We start from the raw sequence: 20,838 nt of genomic DNA on the forward strand, positions 1-20,838 counted from the left end.
AAACCCTGGAAATTATTATGATTATGTAACATCACGATATCAATGTTGCTAACAATTAAGCATGATGAAAACATACAGGCCTGGTTTAATACACACACAGGGCTAAGCCTAAACCAAGACTATGCCTTAGATGAATTAAGATATTAATGTTGCTTTAATACAAATCCTTCAGAAGAATACATTACTGGTGTGCATCTTGAGACAAAACAATGGCACTGACATATTTTAAGATATTTCTGTGCAAATTATATTGAGATAACACAGGTCAAACCTTTATGTTAGTCTGGGACTAAAAAGTATTTAACCTTGTCTGTCTGTGTAACCGGGCCTAAAAGTTTTTCTTAACAATCCTGTTCTGTTGGAGAAATTATTTCCGGGTTAAGTTGGAAATATCAAATATCGAGGTGTCTGGAGGGCAGCGTAAATCCTCTCTGATATTCTGATCCCTATAGATGGCTTGGGTTCATTCTTCAACGCAAGTCAATACGATTTTTCCATTCATTATATTATTCACGTGTCTGAATTCCTTGTGAGTAGCAGTAGCTCTCCTCAACACGCTAGAGGATTTGAGATGTCATTTATGTTCACAGCTCAAACATGACGCGTTATGTGCGAGATGCAGCACTATAGGATTAGAGGTTTGTTCAAATCCCCAAGTACGAGCAATACTAATACTACCACTAATAAGCTACAACAGCTTCCTACGAACAACAAGGTTTTGCTTAATTTCAAAAACCCAACGCAGGAGGATATATTCTTCTCCGAAACGCTCCGCCATGAATACATTAATGTGACAGGCGAGCGCTTTCTTTCTTAAGAATACACAACTGATATTCTACTGGGCCAAGTCTAGATTCTGCTACATATGCCCGAGAACCGCGGAGCCAGAAACATCATTAATTGAGTGCCAAGTGGCCTGGGGGATTTTCTGCGTTTAAGCTGTCAACTCCCATTGGACCGCGCGATCGCTAGCTCACTCTTGCTCTCTCTCAGCTGTGGCTAGAAGCTACATCAAGCGTGTGGAGGTTCGGAGACGCGCAACCACCACCCCCTCACTCTCTCTCTCTCTATCTTTCTCTCTCTCTGTTTATCTCTTCCTCTCTAGTTAAGCTCCACCAAACCAGGACATCCTCCAGTTTGGACGACGACAGCTAAAGCAGTAATGACAAGCGTTTCCTTCCTTTATTGAGGTTTTTAGCACCATGTACATCTAGTGCCTTGTCATAAGCTTTAGGGGGGTACGAGATCCAAGTTTTGTGAGTGAATTCATGACAATACTATTTTGAATAATTGAACGTATTCCACGCTGTGAACGTGCAAGTACTCGAACAGGCAAGTTCGTAGTGCAAGTTCTTAATTTTACTTCACTAGGTGAAGTGAAACTTTGCCTGCAGAGGGAACTAAAAGTGACATGTGACCATCAATCATCCTGTGAGAACCAGCGCAAATATCCCTTTTTAAATAATGGACGGCAACGCTTTCCTGTTGATCAAGTCAGTGTCCAAGACAAGTAGTGTAACACAAGACAAACACCCTCCAGCACTTCTGATACTGCTAACAGATGCTATTTGCAATTATGTGGCTGTTGTGAGACCCATGGAGACCTCCCAGCTCTAAGAACTAAAGAAAAATCGCAAAAAATACGAGGAGAAGGGAACTCCCATGAGTTTTTGAGTCACATGTGCAACTGCTGTCAGCATCTACTAGCCCCCCTTCCAATTCCTCCATCTCCGCAGATGATGTTCTCCTCGATCGCAGCTCATCTCTCACTTGCCCTCCATGTTAAAGTGTTGAAAAGATAGACATCACCAAACCGGGGGTCTTCGTGTTCCTTGATGATGCTCGGCTGGCTGGCCTTCCCGCTGAGGTGCTGGTGCGTGTCCTGCAGAGGAGGGGGCGAACCATGGGGGAAAGGCTACCAATCATGAAGTGTCAGGCTCAGGGCATATGATTGTACACTGTGTCAAAGCTAGACAAATATTTGCCCCGCGACGCTCTGGGGATGCAGTTTCTCGCTTTGTTACATGAGCTGTAGCTTCACTCAGCATGCCGGTTCGCCTCCTAACTAAGGAGATGGAGGACCGGGTGACATCTGGAGGCTTAGCGAGACTCTCCAACATCCATCAGGTCAAATACGCTCTGCTGGTGGTTCGGAATGTGATGTAAGCATTGCATTATTCCCTTTGGAATAGGAAGCTATGGTTGGGGAAATGACTAACTTAAGGATGTTAAGGTCAAGGTCAAAAATCTACAGAGATAATAAGGACAGTGGGATTATCTCTAAGATAATTATTTCTTAGCCCCTGCACTTATTTCTTACGAAACGCTAAAATAACAATGTTCATTAATATTAATACGCCAGCTCATATAGTTAGTTAGCCTAACTTCTACATCAGCTGTTTTGCAAAGACTATCGTTTAATAACATTTGAAAATCTGATTAATAAAAACGCACACACATTGCACTACGCACGTCATGTAACTGCACCCAATACCACAAAGATCGACATTCAGATACGCTGCACAAGTTTATATGAGATACAACAGTAATAACAGGAAAAGATACTTTTGATTAGTTTCTAGATTACAGAATTAAAGATAAAACTTCCTGTTGACATCAAGAATAAATCTTGCATGTAAAACACAATAATGTTTATCACAGAAAGCACATAAAGTACTGTTAATGGCACAGTACAAATCTATTGCAAATATAAGTAAAGGCAGTTTGGCTGTTCACATGCTCCTTTAAAGGGATAGTTCACCCAAAATTAATCCTGTCACCATTTACCCTCAGATTGTTCCACTCACAGTTTTTTTTTTCTGCTGAACACAACGGAAGATATTTGGAAGAGTGTCAGTAACCAAACAGATCTCATCCCTCATTTTATTTTCCATACTATGGCAGTAAATGGTGGATGAGATCTGTTTGGTTACTGACATTCTTCCAAATATCTTCCATTGTGTTTGGCAGAAAAAAGAAATATATTCAGGTTTGGAACAATCTTAAATGTTGACAGAATTTTCATTTTTGGGTGGAGTATCCCTTTCAATCCCTAAATATTATAGTCGCAAATCTGAAACTGGTCAAATAAACGTGACTATGGCAAGTGAAAAAGAATCTATATGCGCATATCTGTTCTATCCTCCATTTTCCCCACAGGCAAAACATTGGACAGAGAGATCTATAAAAATTAACAATAAAAGTTCCACTCCATCCATCTGTCTGATTCGTATGTAAAAAAAAATGTCTCCTTGTGATTCAGATATATACTGTGCTCTAGCCGCTCCACATGTCATCTGTAGGTGACCACGGCCACAGCTAGTCACTGGGGAAGAGGGATTGTGCTTAAAATTTCCCCGCCCTGTGTGCCAGCTTCCAGGCTGTTCGCCCCTCATTTAGAGTCCCTATTCTACCATAGAGGCTAGTGGAAGGGAGGAGGATAAAAAAAAATCAATTCATATTTCCATAATCCACAGTCCTGCCTGTCTCCATCGTTTTCCTCTCCCTATTTCTCTTGCTCGCCGCACTCCCCTGGGATAGGGTAACCCCTCCACCCCGATCTACGGCCTACAACTGTCATTACGCGCCGCAACAATAAGAGGATAAACAAAGAAGGCCTGTAGAGATCGGAGCTGCTTTAGCCATATGCTGGCTAACTTGGGGGGGAAAAAGGGATTTCGGCAGCTAGAGAGCGAGCAGCCGTACAAAGACGAATAAGAGCCTAATCCTGGTAATGAGACGGCTCAATGCGAGCCTTTATGTTAACGTGAAAAAGCCAGATCCATCTGTACACATCTTAAACTGGAAACGATCTTGTCACCAAACAAGTTGAGAGGGGACTTCTTTCTCTCTTTCTCTATATCTTGATATACATTGTGTTAAAGCAGTTTGACAAGGACAATAAAGCCACGTCTAAGATTCTTTTAAACTACAGCGGTCACTGAAACACCATGTCTCCATTCGGTTCTCAAAATAGACAATGAGAGAGAATTTTAAAGGCGAAAGCTTCTTTACAACACTGTGGGTCTCAGTAACTTTGTTGGTGTGTTGATACATGCCAAGACCCCGTGTTAAGAGTTTTAAACTCTTTTGAAAATACTTTACTTTTAAGATTCTCCCCCAGTCATTTAAATTACATTCTCACTTTTTGTTCGGTTAGGTCAAGCTAACAGTTTCTGTAGAAGACGGCCGATGAGGATCAAAGTGCAGAAGACAGCCAAAGACGGTCACATCTTCTTTGTTTTTATGTTTCCTTCCCATTTTAGTTTCATAATGAACGGTCCAATTTGCTTCGTGCTAGAGGAGAACCTTGTACTTTGAGACCTTTAGAGACCGAGCGCACAGAAGAAAAAGTAAAAACCACAACACTGCACTCTGACCCAGGCCCACTTCTCGTTGTACAGCAGACACATGTGACCTGAACTACACTGTAACAACACATCACGATTCCCTTTTCACAGATCGTTTCATTTAATATGAAGTGCTAAAAAGACTATGGTATTTTTGGTAATAACAGACAGATTCTCAAGAATGCTAAATTCGTATTGGTTAATTAGGGCTTTGTGAAATTAAATACTTCAATCAATCTGTGGCAGTTGTATTTTTATTATATGTCTATTTAATAGTATCATACTTCGCGGAACAGTCCGTCTGCCTCCCTTTCTGGATTCATTTTGCCGCGATAATGATGAGCTAACTGTACATGATATATTACTTACTGCAGGTTACTACAGTGATATAATACTGTAAGCAACCCGCGCTGTATTGGTGTGAGATCCAGTGGACTCCATCCACACCCATTCACATCACAGCCAGCTGATAATAACCCGAACAACGCCTTTTGAAGACCTGCTCACTGCTTTTCATTATCAGCAACATCTCACCGCACAGGAGGGAAGAGAGAGAGTGAAAGAGAGTGAGAGAGAGAGAGGGAGAAAGTGGATGTAAAAAGGGGGGAGAGAATAGGAAGGGAGGTAAGCCTAGGAGCAGGAGGGGTCGTGGATGCGGTGTTGGTGGGTTGGGGGGTTAAGAAAAAAAAAAGTTCCTCTGTCTCCAACCTGGTCTCCAAAGTCCTGAGGGAACTTCCACAGCACTGTCGGATCTGTAAGAAATTGACAGACAGCATTAATCAGCAACCACGCACCGTTCAGAACACATACATATTAATGGTGGGGGTGGGGGCAAGGGTGGTTTCTCCTATGTGTCGGCACACCGCGGCTATGAGCGGAGGCATGGAACGTTCTGCATATGCAAATGTCATCTGGTTAGACGGAGGCCTTTAAAAACGCACAGACACAGAGATAATACTTGACTACCTGCAGAAACAGCAGATGTGTGGCGCTGCATTAATATTTCACACCTTAAATGTGCTAATAGGAAAGCCTTTAAAACAATAATGACCATATTGAAATCATGCACAAAAATCATTCTGCTACTAAACAATCATCCTCATTTTGTAAAAGTTTAATCTTTGTGGAAAATGTAATATGCTCAGTCAGAGTATTTTATAGATCCAATAAGGGACTAGAGGGCATGCAACACTGTCAATATAGTCTTCTACGGATGCTGTTTTATATTAACAATAAAGCATGGATGTCAGTATCTTCTCAATTTATCTATATTTTAATAAAACATGTGCTTAACATGTACATGCATGGAACTGCGTAATTAAAATGCAATTAAACACATGCAACTCTTCAGCTTCAAGATATAGCTGTACAGTAAATAAATTTTAATGAACATCCTTATTGATTTTTTCAAAGCACATCATCTGTTATTCAATTATAAACACATAACCGGTCTTCAATGCAATACACTCTGACACACAGAACAGGCGGCACTCCAGATGTCGCTGCTATAATAAGTCACCTAAAAATACAAGCTTGGACCATAGAACAAAACCACAGAGTCTGCTGAAGGTTAATGTGAGAACCCTGAAACTAGACAATGAGATGTTTGCCCGCCCACACACACACACACACACACACAAACACTCACATGGGCCGTGTAAGCTATTCCTGCTACTACCTGTCATGACAACTCTAAATATTTGGCAACCTAAACAAACACGAGGTAATACTCTGAATAAAACACAGGAAATGTGTACATAAATATGACCGAAAAGAACTTTCCATGACTAAGTGTAATAACTTAACCTTTATCAGGACTATCACAAGAAAGATAACAAAAATAAACATGCTACCGACCTCTTATAAAACATCAGCAACGCTATATATTATTTTAAATGAGCATTTTACATACATTTTTAAAGAATAGCTGACCAATGAGTCCTGTTCGATTTCTTCTAGTCATTTCCTCATTTATATGGCCATTAATTTACAGACCAACAATATGAACTTCCCTTCACAGCTTCTTTTACGGAAACTCTTGGTTCCACATTCTGGTCAAACCCACAAAAAGAGTGCTGATGATTCACTGCCGCTGATGTCATTCAACAGAACAGAAGGTCCTCAAACTGTTCAGGCCAAGGCCACTTCAATACAAAAATGTGTCCTCTAATTTATCACAAGATTTCCGTGAGCACATGTACATATAAAAACATTATAAATGATAAAATATGGAGCATAAACCCTATGTCACAATTCTTTTTTACTGTTTGGTACTTATTCTGCTATGTAAATTGCGTAAACCTCGAGTTTTGTTGTACGAGGGCATTCGGAGCAATACCATCAATTACACCCAAATGAACTCCAAACTTCTTTATCAACTGGATCTCTTATACTTCAAAATCAATCCCATACTTTTTTCCGATCATCTCACTAAAGGAATCCCTTTAAGTCATTCCTCTTCTTTCTGCTCAGCAAATGCAGACATAGCAACATATCCTGCACCGGTGCTGACCAGACCCCATATGTGAGGGGGTGTGGAATGGGTTCGGTGAGTGAAAAGACTGACAAAGGTGCGTTACATAATCCTATTGTGAGATTTCACGGCCCTTGTCTTATAATATTTCTACAAAGGGTGAATTTCCTTCTCCCCAGGGATCTGAAGCCCAACTCCTCCATCTGATCTGGCAGAGTCAGGTCAATTTTATGCTGATTTTATGGGTGAGAGGATGAGAACCACTGCCAGGAAGAGAAAACCGAACACAAGGGAGAGGAGAGAGCTGGGAGAAAGAAACTGAGCACAGAAAGAAGACATAAATGATAGGGATGGAAAAAAGACAGATGAGATTAACTGACAATTATCTTTTTTTTACTTTTTTGACATTTACTGTATATAGCAAATAAGTACAACTTTCATTCATATTTCAACATAAACAAACAACTGTTATGCTTATGTGTTTGTAAATTGTTCGGTGCATGAGACATCTTACTGAATGCATGTAAAATCATAGACTGGTAGTTAAAAAGCATAAAGTTGGTTAGTTACCCAACCGAGTTCTTATATTCGACAAAGGTCATACAATTACATTGAACAATTGATTTTAATCCGTTTTATTAGAACATGTAACACTTACTTCTTGACATGTAAACAACCCTTATCAAACAAGGAGAAGATGGAAAACAGAAGAAAAAGGTGAACGCATTAAAAGAAATAATTAATTGCAGCAATAGGTGAGAGGGAGGGCTGGAAGAGGGGCACTTGCCTCCAACCACACACCTTCTGTGATGCATATCCTGGAGGCACCCGTGTTCTTACGTATTCAAAAATACCTTGAGACGCATGCTTATTCATACACAGCGGCAAAGTGCTTGCAAATCTCTATCCCTGTGGGATTTTTGCACGACAGGGGACTCACATGAAAAGCCCCGAAATTCAGATGAGCTCTTTTATTATTAACGCCCACTCTGTCCCTTCAAGAAAGCAGATCCAAATTCCGTGCAATGCAGTCAAATATTTGTCCGAATGCTCATCTAGTCAGAATATTCAAAGCCCTTAAACATTTTGGAACAAGCTCATTTATAGCAGGGCTCTAGAACCCAACCAAATGGTCGCATTTGTGACTATTTTTCCTGCCAGTGGGCTACGTTTTTCTTAATGGTCGCACCTGTGAGACTGGCAAACTGATAAATATATAATTTTTGCAGATTATAAATTCAATGCATAGAAATGTTATATTGTGCAAGCGTCGCAGTCAGTCACTCATTTTCGTCTCCCTTCCTTCAGTCATTAAATTATCTATCAGTGCCCCCGGGCCCCGCCCCCAAAGATGTAATGCGCGGATGTAAGAATCGCATTTATTGCTATGATGAAGCGGAAGCACCGACTGAGCAGACGAGTGAAGCGCTCAATCTTGCAACTGAAATAAAAATGTTTTACTGCTTGCAGAATACAAGAATTTCCCGACTAAGGTACAAAACAGCAAAGATCACTTAATGTGTTGTGTTTGTTGTATGCAGTGTGAAACTAAAGCAGGAAACATGCATTTAAAAGTTAAGCACTATACTATTGTACAAAGCTCTCTAACAATACTGCAAAGCATACAAAATGTTAAGGCTATACGTCATGTTAAATACTTTTTATTTGCGAGTCGCTATTGATAAAAGCCAAACTGAAGAAGAAAAATCTGTAAAAGCCTTCGGTTGTTGCTGGTTGTTTGAGATATATGCACACCCAGGGAGTCGGAGCACACTAAACGGAGTTCTCTTTCATGGCTTCTTACTAAAACGGACATATAAACACACGATTCCCATATTAACAAGAATCAGTTGGGAAACAAAACGCATGGGTGTTACAGTATAGTGCACTAGCTCTTAAAGGGCCAGCAGCGTAATATAGATCTCTGTTCATCAAACAACACTCACTGATATTAAAGGAATTGTGTTCTCTTATATGAGTTGTTCACAACAAATCAAGGAAGAAAGTAGCTTTAAGAAAAATGTTCTTTAAAAATGGTAAAGTGTTTACACTAAAGAGTTACACTAAAATCACTTAATCATAAACAATGATTTGTATGAAATTCAAATTCATTTATATATGAATTAAACACATTTAAATAAGGTTTTAGTAATTCTTTTTCCTTACCACACCCCACGACTCTGGTGCTACCAAATCAAAGGTTGGTCCCACCAATAACTAGTTAGTCTAGAGCCCTGAATAGGATATTGTTCAATATCCATTGACACTTTGTACTGGAAAAAGTGTTTTATTTTCCTTTCAGATATGAGTCGTGACACTTACAATTAACCCCCGCATGAAAACTTTGACTGGAATTTCACTTTTTGTTTAAAATTTTCCATCTCACGCTCATCGAGAAAAAAACATGCAAAAATGACCAATTTGGTGACCAACTGTCTATTTTGGGTTTTTTTGGTAGGGGGGAGGTTCGTACACTGGGGAATGTAAAAAGATGAAGGCCCCTGTCTGTGGGTGAAAAGCTGTCAAAGGGACCCCGGCTCCTTGCCTCCGCAGCCTCCTGCTGCCATATTGTGAGTGTGTTTGCGCGGGGCGGGCAGACACAAAGGGATTAATGGGTTAAGGCTGAAAGTTGAAGGTTAGGAGGGTAAACCCAACCCCTGCTGCTGAGCCAGGGAGAGAAATGTCACCGTGACAGACCTGGGGCTGCTTAATCCCCCTCTCGTTCTTTCTGCCTCTCTCTGGCTCCCTAACGGTCTCCCCTCCTGGGCTCGACACACTGAGGACGCTCCTCTTCCCAGCAGGTCTGCGAACCGCCCTGAGCCAGTGGGCACACAGACACACACAGAAACGGAAACAGACAGACACACACCCACACACAAAAACGAGCGATAGACTTGACAGACGTTTCGACTGGGCTCGGCTATCTGATGGTATATACACTGTGTGATGGTTAAAATCACCAGCAGTTGACCAGCATTTTTAAACTCTGCATTAACATGGTTCATATTTCAACAGGGCTTTTATTTACACACGAGAGGGACAAACAACATGATTTAAAATACAGAGCAGGACAACATAAGGAAGTTTATAAAGAGTTGTTTGACTTCATCATTTTAAATTCAATCAATGTGATACGAGTTTGTTTTTTTGTCAGCTTTCATTACTGATGGTTAATAATATGATGATTTTATATACATTGAGAAAATAATTTTGAGTGTTAAACCATGTAAAGGTGCTTTCGTATTGATGTCAGACATTACACATTTCTATGGATACAATGTATTAAATATAAAATAAATAATTTATTAAAATTCATTAATGATTCAATATTAGCATTTATAATGATAATGTAAAACAAAGGTATTAAAAATGCAGACACAACACCTTTCCATGTGTCCATGGGCCTTGTGCATGTTAAAGGGATCATATGACACGGCTAAAACCAATATTATCGTTTATTTTAGATGTAATGCAATGCGTATACACGATTTAAGGTTCAAAAACGCTGTATTTTACACATACCGCGCATGTTTGCATCTCCTCTGTGCCCCGCCTCCCTGAAACGCATGGATTTTTTGCAAAGCTCATTGCTCTGAAAAGCAAGGTATGCTATGATTGGCCAGTTGGAAATGTATCGCCTCTTACCACATTTGGAACATCAGGTTCCAAAGCAATTGTACTGACAGGGATGCCCACCTTACTTGCGTATACATTTGGGCGGTCTTAAGTCAAATCAAACCACGAACTGATGTGGATTTGTGGGGGTGTGGTTACACGAGGCATTTCAGGCAGTTCTGGGTGAGCATGCGCTTTTATACAGAATGCATCTTTTGTTATGACACTTAAATTTGTGCAATTTTAAGTGTCTAATATATGCATGGGCAACTTATAACACACCAAAGGCACAGAAAAACACATATCCGCACCATATGACCCATTTAAGGGGTTAAAAACACTCACCGAATGTTCTATTACATTTACAACAAATAAAACAAAGCTGAGATCTACTTAATACCGTGACCATACAAATGACCTATAAAGTGAAACATAACTTTGGTCTTATCACCCACCATAGTCAACAAACAAAACAATTAAATACTAAACAAATTAATATAAAACTTAATTGAAGCTATTGTGCCAAATTTTATTTTTTCCACACTACTACTTTATAACCATGTAGGTGCACTTGAGGTCTAGCAACTTAAACTAAACTCGCAACAAACTTTAAAAATCCTCACAAAATCAAAATACACTACGTCCCAGCACTTCCAGTCCACATAGCATACTACATACCAAGAGGTGGCAGCCCTATGTATTGGCATCAGTGTTTTCATCTCACCGTGATAGAAAACACCTTAGAGAAGCCTTAAAAACTATCGGCTGCTGTTGAAGGCGGCAAAAACAATCTCGTATCAGAGCCGGGAAGTAATTTGACTGTGGAGCGAACGCCAGTTAATGGGTGAGAATTGAATTGAAATCACCTCTGTGGAGTGAGCTATTTTGCTTTTTGCTTTCGCACCCAATGTGAAGCCGGCCGTGGGTGATGGCAGGCACGGGGGCCTATCCATAGATTCCCCCTGGGCTTCGTGCACGGCTAACCTTCGACAGGACCGCCGCTGCGTGGCAACACGCCGCCGCCCCGAGCCTAGAAAGCGCGGGTCAGTCGCAAATCAATGTTTTGACGTCCCGGGAATGCTTGTCTTTAAAAGTCGATACACACCGCTTTGATAGAACCGAGGCCAGGGGGAAGAAGGTTAATAGGTGAGTGGTGGAAAGAGCTCACAGCTGACACCACTTTTTACCACCTCTGTCTGTCTATCTAGCAACGGGATGGGTAAACAGCCAATACGTGATTGCAAGCCGACAAACAAGTCCGATTGAGTTGCAAAGCTGTCATTGTGCGCTGATGGAGAATCTCAAAGTACTTTAATGGCTCCTTGGGAGGGAGTTGTGTTTAATAAATTGTGTCAACAAGGTATCATGAATATGTGAGGTGTCATTAACATAGTAGTACATATTGTCAAAGTAGACACCAAACCGTGGAACCCACTGGGCAAAGGAGACGGTCCGTTGAGTTTTCAAATACAACACTGTGTATCAACCTGAAATGACGTGTCAAAACAACAAGAAAAAGCTTGCTCTTCCAATTTAAATCTTATTTCTGTTTTAAGGACTTGCAAATGCAAAATAATATTTGTCATGCCCACAGTGAAATCTCACTTGTCCAAAATCTGTCTATAGATAACTGTACTGTCAAGATCAAATAAATAACCCAGCGCTTTTCAATGTGGATCACATGACATCCGGCACTCTGGCTGTGTAAACAAAGGTCATAAACCTTCATGTCTCTGGACTCTTATGTTGCCTAAACACCTGGGTTTAATTCTCAGGAACAACCGTAGGATGCAGATGTTGTAAACTGTGTCCAAGACATTTACAGGCAGTTTCCCCGACCAGGCTTAAGCCTGGTCTCAGACTAACTTAAATGTTAGAGCCTTGATCGAAAACAACTTGCACATGTCTCAAAATATATCACTGCGATTTTTTTGTCTAAAGATCCACCAAGTAATGTTTAATTTTTAAATTATGTTTTTTAAACAACCTAATTATTAATTTAACTAAGGCCTAGTCCATTTTTTGTCTTTCTACCACATCTCCGTGCCTCCTCCTTCTGCTTGTCCATGTCTCTGCCAAAGGTTAAAATGCTGAACCTCCTTGGCAAAACCTTTTCTTCTTCCCCTCCTTCTTTCGTTCATCTATAAAAGATTTATTTCACAGTATGTAGAGGTCTGGATTAACCCACACTATTCCCAAGAACAAAGCCATTGTCTTTGTGCCCGAACAGGTCCGTGTAAAGAGGCAGCCGGTTAGAGGAAGCACCAGCTCCTCCACGTCCACAATAATGTCATTGTGCCTAGCGTGCTGGAAGGGTCCCGCTCGTCTTTAGGGGCCCGTCTAGACTTTGAGCCAGCTACTCAAGAAACTGGTCGAAAATCCCATCAAGCAGTGGAGTGAACGTTAACTAAGGTAACCCGCTGTGAACCTGATGAAGATGTCAACCGAACATATGGCAAAAAAGAAAATTCTATTGTTGGTACAAGGAGCTTTTTTCTTCCCCTTCAGAATGAAGGGGAGTGGAGAGGGGAGGGAAGGGAGTGCAGTGTTTGGGAGCCAAAAGCAAGGAATAACTGTGGTCATCAGTTTACTTCTGGATCAGTTACTTTATTCTAGCTTTGAGCAGCTCTGCCCCCGGATCTCACAATTAAAAGGGTAAGCAGATTAGCAGGGATCTTTCAAGCTTGAGGAGAAAGAAAACACTCAGTCGTTTTAAAATGTTTTTTCCCCATACTCTAATTTTGTCAGACGCCACAAATAGCATTACATTTCATGCTACTTTAGTTGGCAAGTGCCTTAAAAAGGATATACTATACTGCAATGATATGCTTCTTTAAAGTATCAAGCTGATCATTTACTGCCTGTGAACCTCTCTGTGAAAGAGAAACCCAACAGTTCACATGTACCCTGAATGTTGAGTTGTTAATTGAATAGACGATCAAGACTGTGTCCATAGGACACATAATCCTTTTTTGAGCTTATTAAAACATGTCAAGCTGTCAAGATCAACCTTACATGTTTCAAATTCACAACTACATTATCTTTGAGATATGAGTCTGTAGCGTTACAAAACTCTGATTAGTCCAAGAAAATACTAATCATACCAATCCTAACTATTGTATATACAATAGTCACTAATGTATATCCAAGGTTTAACTTCTACATTAGGGTTGCTTGATTAATCATATTTTAATCGTGAGTAGGATTTCTGCCTCCGTCACCATATTATTGTGTAAATAGTATATGGATGACAGAGCGCTTTAAAATACAGTGTTGCCAAAGTTAAATTCCTGGCAGATTATATCATATAAATTGACTGTAAAGTAGTGGAGAAGTAAGGATCGTGCTCTATGGAATGCATGTGATACATGGATTAAATGTATGTTTATTCGTCGTACAGTAAAAGATTGTTTTAGCGCATGCTCCCTCTCTCCAGTATCTCAACATCTAAAATATGAAGTGCATCCCGTGTATATCTTAAACCTGCCTTAGCTGTAAAGTTTAAGTAATGCTGTGTTTAGTCAAAGACAATAGCATCCAGCCGTTGCGTAAATGACGCCATTCATGCTGAAACGCTCACCACTTTAGCAATTTTGATGCCCCGCCAATTCATAATTCAGTAATTCATTTGAGAAGATGAGAGAAAGTCAGTGGAGATACTTATTCCATGATCGCCACCCCATAACACCCGTCACATTTATAATATGATCTCTAGAGATGGATTTGTCATCTTTTTACTCTGACTGCACATTTATATTATATTTATTTAAAATACATATTTTCATTTTTTTTATAATGCATGCATACTAAATGACATGGCCTAGAAAATAAATAAATAATACTTATGAAACAAGATTTCCTGTTAAATTGATCTGTTGATATCTTGAGGTATTTTTTCACAACTTCATTTTTTATATCAAATTCTCCAAACTGCTCATATTATAATAAAACTATGATGAGCATTTAGATAAGCCGATCCGAAAAATGATCTGACCTGTGAACCGAAATCCGTAAAATGTGATCCGTTGCTCCACTACTGTAAAGTGGATCGAATAAGCGGAAGTGAAATAAAGTTCTCAACTGACAAAATAATCGTGATTAAAATTGAGCAAATTATAATTTTACCCATTATCGTGCAGCCCTATTCTGTAGTATAATAATATTTTATCAAATAATAAAGTGTAATGTACTAATCGAAAAAATAGTACATAGGAAGAAAACGAAAAAATAGGCTTCCCACAAAGCCAGCAAATAGACTCTCCAACAAACATCAAAAGCTGATTATTCCTGCATTTTACCGCACAGTGTGACAATTTGTCAAAACCCTGTGTCAATTCATTTGCATATTTTACATACACTTATAGCTTTCATAAAACCGCCAGAGAAACAGCATAGAGAGAGAGAGGAAAAAAATCTTGATTCTTGAAGCTAGTTGGGGTGCAACCCAATTTCACAGCTTCATGATTGAGTGGAGCAGCATATGGATGTCGGCTATGTGACAGTCCCGGCATATCACTGTATATTAGCGCAGTCTGTCACAATACATGTCCAATCCCAGGAATGTTTATCAACTGTCTGCATGTGAAAGATTTTTTTTCCTTTTTTGCATACCATTTGGTTCGGCTCGTAGCTAGCACGCGGTGGGAAAGAAAGCCATTTCACCACAAAGAGAATAAAGAACATTCAAGCAATCTGCCTTGCAAATCACACCTTAACTCCTGACTCGACTGTAATTTATATGCACGGTACACACGGAAGAGGGTGGTGGAGGTGCTCTGGAGGTACCGCCTAGCTAATCACAACAGTCATAAAGTTGCCTTATCTCAAGCTAGGCTACATCTCACGGACATTAAAATGTCTTTAGCTCTTAAAGGGGGGCAGCCACTTGGTTTGGGTGCGCGAGGAGAAAAGCTGGAAAGGGGTTGCAGCAGGTAATCACAAGTTGCAAACCATATGCTCGCACCATCTGCCTCACACATTATACATACACACATCTAAAAATGGGATACCTAGCAGAAAAAAACTCAATTATCTATTAAAACATATGACAATTAGGCTTTGGACAGGGAATGTGTTTTATGACGGAGATAAGGATCTGTCAGAACGGATCCATCAATGATATTAAGTTCCAAAAAAAGATTTTTTTAACGGGATTGGCTTTTTAGAAGAATAATGTAAAAATTTCAGGTAGCTGAGGTTTTAGGGTTTGTATGGTGTAAATAAAGGCACCCAGCCACATTGTCGCTCATGGGAGCAGTAATGGATGTCAGAAGAATAAGACCAATCACAATTTAGAATGCAAATAAATGCAAGAAAGCAGTTTGCAGACACATCATCACAATCACGTAAAAAATAAAGTTTAGAACTGCTATTAGTTGTAAAATAAAACTGATAATTTGTAATGTACATTTACACAAAGTAGTTTGAAAAACATTGTGCAAGATTCTTAAAAGCCTAGTGACGTATTGACTAGTCAGTAATTGCATGTCTTCAATAAGCAGCTGTCTCAAAGTAAAGATGAATGACTTGTGTGTGCTATGACTTCAAAACAAGAGGGGTGTGCTCACATACCTAGCTAATGATTATACTGTTACTAATGCCATATGACACAAACTGAACCAGAGAAGAAGCCAATCAAGTGAGAGAACACAGTTTCACGTGTGACAACAAAAGACCTCATGGATGAGTCACATGACACCCTATGACAAAAAGTATGGCAAATGCCCCACAAAGACAGGCACTGGGACTGACCTACATTTAGCGGTGAAAAGTGGGCTGGAACCCGAAAAGTGGGCTGGAACCCAAAAAGAGGCCAGGACTGAGATATAAAACCCGAAAAATTGCCTTAAGTCAATCCACACGTGAACATAGCCAAGATAAGGTCTATATTCTTTTTTTAATGAGGAGTGAGCAGATATAGCATGCCTAGTTGGCTCTTAAGGTAACTGTGCGAACAGAAATATGTGGTGGTTAAGTTTTATTAATGCTCAGAGGATAAGCACATGGTCTCATCTTCTAAGCAAATGTTGATAAACTAATAAATAATAGAGGTTGACCCTTTTTTGAGTTTGCCGATAACGATAACTAAGGTGGTCAGCACCTGCTGATAATGATTCATTTACGATAGATTTTTTATTGATTTATTCAGAATGAAAACATAACACAACGTAAAATAGCAATGAACTGTATGACAACAATAAACAATATTGCTTGAAGCAAACAGTATAACAGCAATATATACGGGTCGCGTTGCATTCGGAGTCGTCTATAGCAGTACAATATCGTTGTATGAGCACAGCAGGTTTTAATCACGGAGGATCGCGCTCCAGGTATGCACGCAGTCACATTTTAATAGTATGTGACGCAATCAGAGCACGACAGCCAATGCCGTAAGCAAACGTAATGACGCAACTAGTCACAAGACACACAAGAGACAAAGCTAATTCACTGTCGACACTGGCGGCATTTTTATTTTTTAAATCGCAGCAGCCGGTCCGGTTCAGAGTTTTAGAGGCTTGGGTCTGTTAGCCAGCCTCTGAAGGCTCGGAATAATTTTACTTTTTTAATAAACTACATCTGTAGCCATATCTGCCTGTTATGTGTTATGCTTTATATTTATAAGTTACATACTTTTAGGTAAGGGGACATTGAAATATGATGTCTGAATAAAAACTATTACATCCCAATATAATAGAATATATGGTATTGTTAACGTTACGGTTGTTGGCATCGAGGAAATTGTCGCCCCTGCTGGTATTCACCCTTCATTCATTTGTGTAATTTTCACACCTAGGGGCGGCAAATCATGACACGGACACACATCCTCGAGTGGACCGGTGTGTCTGTTACACGCTTCAGCGTGATACTGGGTTGTTTTACAATATATATTGTTGGGTTTACATGCTTGTTCGTTTACATTAAAACCAATGTTATTAACAGTAGCCGATTGTTCCGTTTCTGTCATTGCTGCGCACACTTGCACGCGGAACAAACGCAACCAGGAAAACTATCGGTGGGGATTATTGCCCATTAACGATAGTTCAATTTATCGTTATCGGTTCAGATTATCGGCAAAAACGAAGAATAGGTCGACCTCTAATAAAGATGGACCGATGTTAAAGACTGCTAAAGACCTGCCAAGAAGTCTTTCCATGTTCTTACATACAGACTGCAATGGTGCACTTTAACAAGGAAGTCTGGATGTCACACAGCATCGTGACGAAGCCTGCGGTATGCTGCCTCTCAAACTGCACCAGTCAGCAGATCTAACCTTCTGCCATCCACATGCAAAACAACCATCTGCATGTTGCAGAACAGGTCCTTTGCAGGCTGTGAGAGAGGATCCATGGGGTCAAAACACCTAAGAAGAAGGCAGAGACCCTGCAGGGCCTGACTGTTCCCGTCAAATTAGCTGATCTTCACTCGCCAGCACTGGACACTTCATTACTGAGCTTGCCAAAGAGCTGGAATAAAGACTGGCAGTTATCTGTACACTTAAAAAAATATATATTTCCTGCTTGTTCAATTAACTTAACTTGCTTAAGTTAAATCAACAAAAATTTTGGAAAATTTGGTCACAACATGATTTTTTTATGTATAGTCATAAAACTGAATCCATTCCTGTTCGGACAACATAAAGGAGTTGTGTTGTGTTAACATAAAACAATTGGGCAGAGGACTTATATTTCCCAGCATACTTTGGGTATAACTGCATTTTGAGAGTTTACCATTGCAAGAATCGTAAGCACAAAATAAACCAACAATCTGACAATCTGCCCTTGTGATTCATTTTGAAACCAGCATTATATCTCATCACATCAATATATGAACAGGAAACAGTCTTTTAATATTTTTGCCTGTTTATACATTAAAACTACAAAAAGAAAAAGTAGTAACTTTTAGATTAAAAATAATTCAGCAGTGAATAGCCATAAATAGCCACAAGACAGTAATTCCTTGCTCCCTTCAAAGTATACACTTCAGGTTTTCCGCTCTTGTAAGTGAATAGGGCATTGTAATTTGACTTTAAACTATGGGTGAATTTTGTTTATCACAGCACAAAAATCTGGGCTAAGCAAAGCATTTTAACCTACACACTTCAGCTTAAAGCAGAAGCACAACCAATATCTTAAAATGCTCACTGTCAAAGAAGTTCAGCATTAGATGACGTTTAAAAAAAAGCAGCTCTCAACTCCAGCACTGGCGAATTTGGCAAAACTTCCATCATAATCATAAATTCATGTATTCACAACCTCAGTGGAACAGCTTCAGACTGTACGCAACTAATGAGACTCTTCAGCATAGCAAGAAAAAACAGGCAGAGTACTGACTGTAAGAATTTTGAAGTGAAAATCACTTTCTGCTCAACTCGCATAACTAAGGGGTCAAACTGAATTCAGTTCTACGAAAGGGTAAGTGGGAAGTTATGCCGTGGATTCAAACTAAGCTTTTCTACATCATTAAGTTTTGTATGAGTGATGCCGGAAAGGTGGAAACTAAGGAGACTCGATGAAGTTGCAGGAGTTTAATGAGGGCAGATCAAACCGAATAGAATCTGCATGATATAAAGTATGAGAAAACCATGCGCAAACTATCCAGGGCATATGACTGTAGCCATTATGAGTAATGACCAATCAACACCATCTTAGGCACAGTGGCACTGTTAGTCGAACAGCACACTCCCACCAAAGTGTTAGCTGGCTCTGAACCCTAGACACAGCTGAGCGCCAATCAGGTTATTTAACAAGGTGGGGTCAAAAGGCAAAAAGCCTCTTGGCTCCCAGACCTGTAGAGGGATGGTGTGTGAAATCCGAAGTCAGAAAAATATGTTATTCTGATATTTTAAAAAGGTATCAGATGTTTTTGAATATATATTACAGGTTTTTCTATTTTAACATTGCAGACCTCAAACGCAAACTAACTTTTAGGCTGTGATTTAAAAATATATAGAGCAATTGTCTTCACACACAATTTATAGTTGTGTCCCAAATGACATACTACGCACTATGCACTATGCCCTCAACCATCTTGTGTTTGATTTTTGGAAGTGGAGTATCGTTAGTAATGGTTTACTAACGTTAGTAAACATAGTTTACATAGTAAGTAAACTATGGTTTACTAACTACTAAACGGTTTTATACTAAACAGACATCAATCGGCTTTCCAGACGAGCGCAAAGGACGTCACTCGCACCGCACAATAAATTCTATGTATTTCTTGTACATTTCTTGTAATTTTCATCTGTTTTGCCATGCATGACTAGCCACGCCTCCCTTTCGCATCATACGCAAAACTGTGATCGTTGAGTACATGAAGTGTCCAGAGTTCCAAACTTCATATTTTCTGTTAAAAAAGTGCAACATCTGGGTGAATCCACTACTCACACTATTTATACAAAATGGCTTTTTACGGTGCACACTTTAAGTTCTGCGTTTAGTGATTTTTTTTACAATCACAAAAGCTGAAGAAAAAATACTTTCAAGCAACCACCTAGAACCACATAGTAACCGTAAAGTACCGCCCTTGAAACCACCTACAACCATTTAGCATCATGGCACTTACAATCTAATGGGAAAATGATCATTTATAAACTTAACATAATAAAACCAAGAATACAAATGTAAATAGTTGTTTCTGTAAAGAGAAACTTTCTCAAGTGACTAACGAAAAAATTCTGGAGCACCAACCTTGCTTAACTGGTACTTATTAGCAATGAAACACACACAGCCTGTGCAAATGAAAAATTAAGCTGTTGGTCATTGCTTGAAAATCACTTCGCTAATTGCAGCACAAGTGTAGTTGTAAAATTCAGCTCTATTATTTTTTTATTGCTTTATTACCGGTTCCAATATGGATGAAAAGAGGAGGCAAGACAGGTAGCATCTGTCTCCACCTACTGCCTTGGCACAGTCAGCATCATCTGCTGGCTTTGGCACAGGGCATGAAAAACATCAATGCGGCTCAGTAGTGCCAAGCACAAGTATGGCAGTCATGCTTAATCCATCTGGCAAAGTATTCATCTTCCAATGTTAGCTAAAATAAGTCACCTACTTTGCAAAATCTAGGCCTGTCAACCCCAGACCGGAGCTGGGAAAAGAAAGCATGGAATCTTTGCGAATATTTGTTTTTAAATGGAGCCCATTTAATATGAGGGGACATACAAATCCCACCTACCCAGTCAACAGAAAATAAAATTTGCTGCATTTACATTTAAAGCGCAGCTTCATCATCGTTTTTCTATGCAAATACGCACTATACGGACATGTTTGACCGTTCGCATGCAACTTTTGCTGCATCTCGCGCATGAGCGCTATGTGTTTACGCCACATCACATAAGCAACGCGCTGCCTGTACCACAATTCTAGCAACTGTAAGTTGGACATACAGTTATTTTAAATACAT

The 20,838-nt window shown here is 39.7% G+C and overlaps 1 protein-coding gene across 4 annotated transcripts in view; it reads right to left on the bottom strand.

Annotated features, from left to right (window-relative positions):
* Window positions 1–20,838, bottom strand: part of dennd1b (DENN/MADD domain containing 1B) — an 84,918-nt gene that overhangs the window by 55,709 nt on the left and 8,371 nt on the right. For all 4 annotated transcript variants that reach the window (XR_008907671.1, XM_056758488.1, XM_056758486.1 and 1 more), the window contains exon 3: window positions 5,058–5,101. Coding sequence is in view for 3 of the 4 variants with exons in the window: in XM_056758488.1 (XP_056614466.1) it covers window positions 5,058–5,101 (44 nt within the window). In the remaining variant the exon portion in view is untranslated. The remainder of the gene's footprint in view (window positions 1–5,057; window positions 5,102–20,838) is intronic.

The sequence above is a fragment of the Triplophysa dalaica genome, chromosome 10 (assembly GCF_015846415.1).
Source record: "Triplophysa dalaica isolate WHDGS20190420 chromosome 10, ASM1584641v1, whole genome shotgun sequence".
Lineage (NCBI taxonomy): Eukaryota > Metazoa > Chordata > Actinopteri > Cypriniformes > Nemacheilidae > Triplophysa > Triplophysa dalaica.